The sequence below is a fragment of the Cannabis sativa genome, chromosome 4 (assembly GCF_029168945.1).
Source record: "Cannabis sativa cultivar Pink pepper isolate KNU-18-1 chromosome 4, ASM2916894v1, whole genome shotgun sequence".
Classification (NCBI taxonomy): domain Eukaryota; kingdom Viridiplantae; phylum Streptophyta; class Magnoliopsida; order Rosales; family Cannabaceae; genus Cannabis; species Cannabis sativa.
In genome coordinates, this window is record NC_083604.1 from 69,959,777 (window position 1) to 69,964,923 (window position 5,147).

Sequence of the window (5,147 nt, forward strand, 5' to 3'; positions counted from 1 at the left end):
TAGTAATGTAATTATTTTTTACCTTTGTTTACTTGTATTATTAAAATTAAGAAAGAGAGAACTTGATTAAATAGAGAATAAAGGAAAGAGAATACTTCTCTCACCAATTTTGTAAGGAATGTTAATAAATTTTATTTATTTTTATTTTATTTTTTAATATTAAATATATAATAACAATTTTATTCTTTAAAATATGTCTTACAAAATAATTATCATATACTATAATTTAACTTAAAAAGGCAATTTAATCAATTTAAATATTATGATTACGTTTTTTGATAAAGTAATAAGATAAATTATTATTATTCTATTTTGAATTTTTTTTTAATAAATAACATATTATTACAAATATTAATCCTAATTATTTTTTATTTATTCTATAATATTTTTCTATTAATTTATTTTGATTCTGAATAATCAATGCTATTGAAATGAGAAGACTTAAATCAAATGTATATATAAATTATTCTGTAGCCCTTCATACATATACTCTTCAATCGCTTCATTAATTATTTCACAATTATTGAAATTTTCATATCACCTACGAATATTTTGCTCTTTTAAAAATTTCACCAACCAAATCTATGAACCATTTTTTTGGAAATATATTAAATCACCCATATATGTCAAAATTATCAATTAAAATCACATACTATATATATATATATATATATTTCTTTTTCTTTTTTCTTTTTGGTAGAGAAGCTACATAGGTTTTTCATTATAAATTTTCGTGGAAAAAGCCAAACGAAGAAAGTAGAAACGGCACAGTTTTTAATTTGGATTTTTGAGAATATATTACGACATGTCGTTTTTGGCTTCTCAACATGAGAAGAGAACGACATGCATGCTTGACTTGCTTTTGACTTATATTTGATCCCAACTCTCAATTTAATATGTGCAGCAGTACTCTCTTAATAAAAATGGTTAGATTAATTAATGGAACAACCTAAATTACAACTAAAATATATATAATAACTCACGTAAAAACCAAAAAAACAACTTAAACAATAAAATTTTAAAAAAATTAAAAATTAGTATATAAAATAATTTCGTTAGTAATAATTCACCAGCATCAATGCGCACTATATCTGATTTCTGAATCTATACCTCAGTTAATGTCTTCAATACTAGCTTAATTTATATAAATGTACATATCTATATATAATACTATCTTCGATTAATATGACGTGAAAATTAACTCTTGCTGCTTTTTTTTTTTCTTTCGAAAAATAAAAACTATAGAACTAGAACGTTTAATTACTTTAGTCCCATTTGCCAATTAATTAATTATTTCTAAAAAAAAAAAGTAACACATTACTAAATAATCCGACCTTTACGAATAAAATAAGTAAAAAAAGTTGATATTATATCTTGTCAAATACAATATACATATAAATATATATATCTCTTTTGGGTCAACTATAATGAATATTTGTGTAACTTACATGATGTTCTTCTGATAAAAGCAACACTTCCATCTCCGAGTAAGTGGCAAGTTTCATAGACAGAAACTATACGTACATACATACACAAAACAATATATAATTACATAAAATTATTTAAAAGTATTAATATACTACAAAGATATATATATATATACACATATGTATATTTCTAAAAATTATTAATAATTAATAAAAATGGCTAACTAGCTAGCTAGCTTCACTTGATATACCTCTACTTGTCGTTGTAATGACTGGACATAGTTGATAATCTCATCAAGCATTAATGCCTTGCCAGTGATCTACAAAAAGAACTCAGACAATTATTAATTCATTATATATATACATAAATAATTAATCCAATTTCATATGAGCTTATTACCTTATTGCATCCTGGAACAAGATCTTGCAGAAACTTCATCCTCTCATTTATCTTTTGTCTTCTCAACTAATAACAATTAATAATAAAAGTTCAAAACCTGGGTTATATATATATATATATGTATCTATATATATAAAGCACATATAAAAACGTACGTACTCTTTCAGAAAGGCTGTGACTACTGATCATAGTGAGCTCTTCTTCCCTTTTAAGTTCCCTATTGTTGTTTTCATGACTAGTAGTAGTTGACAATGTAGCCTTACTTCTTTTCTCTTCTGAACTTTTACCACTCTGTTGAACAGGAGAGGCAGGGCCATATTACTATAAATAATTAAAAACACCCTTATCACCAAATGATAACATAAACTCAGCTAACCTTATTAAACTGTTGATGATCTAGATCACAAGGTTGAGAAGGAAAATTTAGAAGACTCTGAATCTCATCATCATAATATCCATATTCAAAGTCAAACCCACCTAACTCACCATCAAAACCTTTATTTCTGTTCATTTTAATCTTCAAGACCAATTTGTATGGACCCAAACTTTATATAGTACTGAAAGAAGAAATGTATAGTTAGGTTTTGTTTTTGGGGTTGGATAATGTGAAAGTAATTTAATTGGTTTTGAGATGTGTGTTATATTGATACTCTAGTGTGTATGGTAACTCAAAGCAGACAAGGTGTTTTTACTTTTTAGCATACTTTCAATTTTTTTTATTTTTATTTTTTTTAAGTTTGATGAAGTGTATTGTGAAGAATCAATTAAGTAGCTAGTTAGCTTTGTCAGCTTTATAGAGCCAAGAGGAGCTATACCATATAATATAAAAGCAATATAGTTAAAAGGTAACTTCTCTCTTAATAATCAACTGCATTACATTCTATATATAAGTAGTACAGTACTATAGAGTAGTATGGTATAGGCACAGGCAGAGAAGGTATCTACTGTGTTAATGCTCATAATAATTACACGAGTAAACATCACCCACTTTCAACCCTTTTTTAATTAATTATTAAAAAAAAATAACATCAATTAATTTGTTTATAGCACTTATTCGTTTGTGCTTCAACTGGAGTGTACGATCACCATAACAATAGAGTTGAATTGTTAATTGGTGGTTAACAAACTTATCAATCTCAATCATATATTTGTATTAATTAATTTCTACATTGGGGTTATTAAAGATGTCATTAATTGTCACATGTAATGATTTTTATAACATCGGATGTTAAGGATGTAGGTTAGTTAAGACAGTTAGTTAGTTAGATTTTTTGATATTTGGTTAGTTAGTTCTGTTATGGTTTAACTCACTTGTGTATCTGTATATAAAGCTCTTTTGTAACCATTTCTCAAATCAATAACAGATTACATTCTTTGTTCTCTCTCTTTCTCTCTGTTCTTAAATCATTACATGGTATCAGAGCTCTCTCTCGTTCGTTAATGGAGATCCCTCGTACTTCTAATCGTGGAGCATCAAGATTGAATAATGCTCAAACAGAGAACAATCATCAAACAATGCTACCGAAATCTTACCCTGTCTCATTCACTCATTCTCTCTCAATTAAGCTCGATGACCACAATTACCTTCCATGGCGTCATCAGGTTTTGGCCTCGATCAAAGGGAGTTGACTGCAAAAGTATCTGGATTCAGATAAAGCTCCACCAAAATATCTCTCTGCAACTGATGAAAGGAATCACACAGTTAACCCAGAATTTGAAGACTGGGAGCAGCAAGACAATCTTCTAGTTTCTTGGTTGCTTTCATCCATGTCCGAAAAGACCACGAACAGGATGATAGGCTGTGACACCACTGCTGAAATATGGCTTGCTCTGAATGAATACTATACAGCTCTCAATGCGGCTAATATAGGGCTGTACAAGACTCAACTACGCAACACCAAGATGACAGGTTCCCTAAATGACTATCTTCTCAAGATCAAAGGGATAGTTGATCTTCTTGCTACTATTGGCCACAAACAGACATCTCAAGATCACATTGAAGCTATTTTCAATGGATTACCAGCTGAATATGATGTATTTGTTACTTCGGTGACTACAAGAAAAGATGTGTATACTGTTGCAGAGATTGAGGCCTTGTTAATGGCTCAATCGGCTCGAATCGATAAACATACCAAGAATCTTGACATTTTGAAAGCTGAAGCCAACTTATCCCATTCAAGATTCAATGGTTACAACATATACAATCGTGGACCCTACTCTGCACCTGCTATTCCACCAGGGTTTAATCGTGGTGGTCCCCCTCGTGCTGATGGTTTCACAGGGAATCCTATGTCCCGTGGTAATGGTCTGTCCTCCAACAGAGGTGGTCCCAATCCTCAACGTGGCAATCCTTTCAACAATGGACGTGGCTCGAGTCAACAAATGCAGCAAAAGGCTCAGTGTCAAATATGTCACAAGTTTGGACACCTGGCCAAGCAATGTTTCTATCGATTCGATAAGTCCTTCACAGGCCCTGAGTCCTTTGTCAACTTCCCTGTCACGACCAATATTGCAGAGATGCCCTCTGCCTTTGCCACACCAGAAACAATTCAAGATGATAATTGGTACCCGGATTCAGGAGCATCTCACCATCTTACATCTGATTCATCTAATCTTGGGGCAAGCACTTCCTATGCAGGTAATGAACATGTTCTTGTTGGTAATGGAGCTGGTCTGAACATTGAAAGTGTTGGTAAGTCTATAGCCCATTCTCCTCTCTCCACTCAACAATTACTTCTTACTAATCTTTTACATGTGCCTTCCATAACAAAAAATTTACTCAGTGTGTCTAAATTTGCTCAAGATAACAATGTTATGTTTGAGTTTCACCCTTTCTTTTGTTGTGTTAAGGACCGAACTACACAGAAGATCTTGTTGGTTGGGAATGTTGAGAATGGACTGTACAAATTTGATTCAAGCCAGCTGAGTATTCTTTCATCTCCTTCTGCTTCTGTTCCTGCATATCTGTCCACACCTCAATGTCACACTCATCATTTGTCTAAGTCTAGTTCTGATTTTTCCTTGTGGCACAGTAGGCTTGGCCACCCTACTGCTAAAATTGTAAAAATGGCTCTCTCCAAATGTAATATCACTTTGTTTAATAAAAATGTCTCTGATGTTTGTTCATCTTGCTGTCTTGGTAAATCACATAAGCTACCCTTTTCTAGCTCTACTACAACTTACACTGAACCACTACAGCTGCTTCACTCTGATTTATGGGGACCTGCACCCATCAATTCAGCAAATGGCTATAGATATTACATTAGCTTTGTCGATGCCTACTCTAGGTATACTTGGCTATACCTTCTCAGAACTAGAGA

General features: G+C 31.6%; 1 protein-coding gene across 1 annotated transcript; it reads right to left on the reverse strand.

The window, feature by feature from the left end:
• Positions 1-1,400: 1,400 nt before the first annotated feature.
• Positions 1,401-2,677, reverse strand: LOC133036552 (transcription factor bHLH49-like). The gene is made up of 5 exons (XM_061113078.1): positions 2,204-2,677; positions 1,987-2,118; positions 1,828-1,893; positions 1,679-1,747; positions 1,401-1,514 (listed from the first exon to the last, which is right to left on the reverse strand). Exons 1-5 carry the CDS (start codon positions 2,336-2,338, stop codon positions 1,419-1,421), a joined length of 498 nt encoding a protein of 165 aa, XP_060969061.1. The 5' UTR covers positions 2,339-2,677; the 3' UTR covers positions 1,401-1,418.
• Between the last annotated feature and the right edge of the window lie 2,470 nt (positions 2,678-5,147).

Excerpts from the sequence above, each read along its gene's own strand:
- LOC133036552 (XM_061113078.1), bottom strand. The coding sequence starts at position 2,338 with ATGAACAGAAATAAAGGTTTTGATGGTGAGTTAGGTGGGTTTGACTTT. Across the intron at positions 1,748-1,827 it reads TTGTTCCAGGATGCAATAAG|ATCACTGGCAAGGCATTAAT; the intron begins GTAATAAGCTCA and ends TTCTTTTTGTAG. Across the intron at positions 1,515-1,678 it reads CATTACAACGACAAGTAGAG|TTTCTGTCTATGAAACTTGC; the intron begins GTATATCAAGTG and ends ATGTACGTATAG.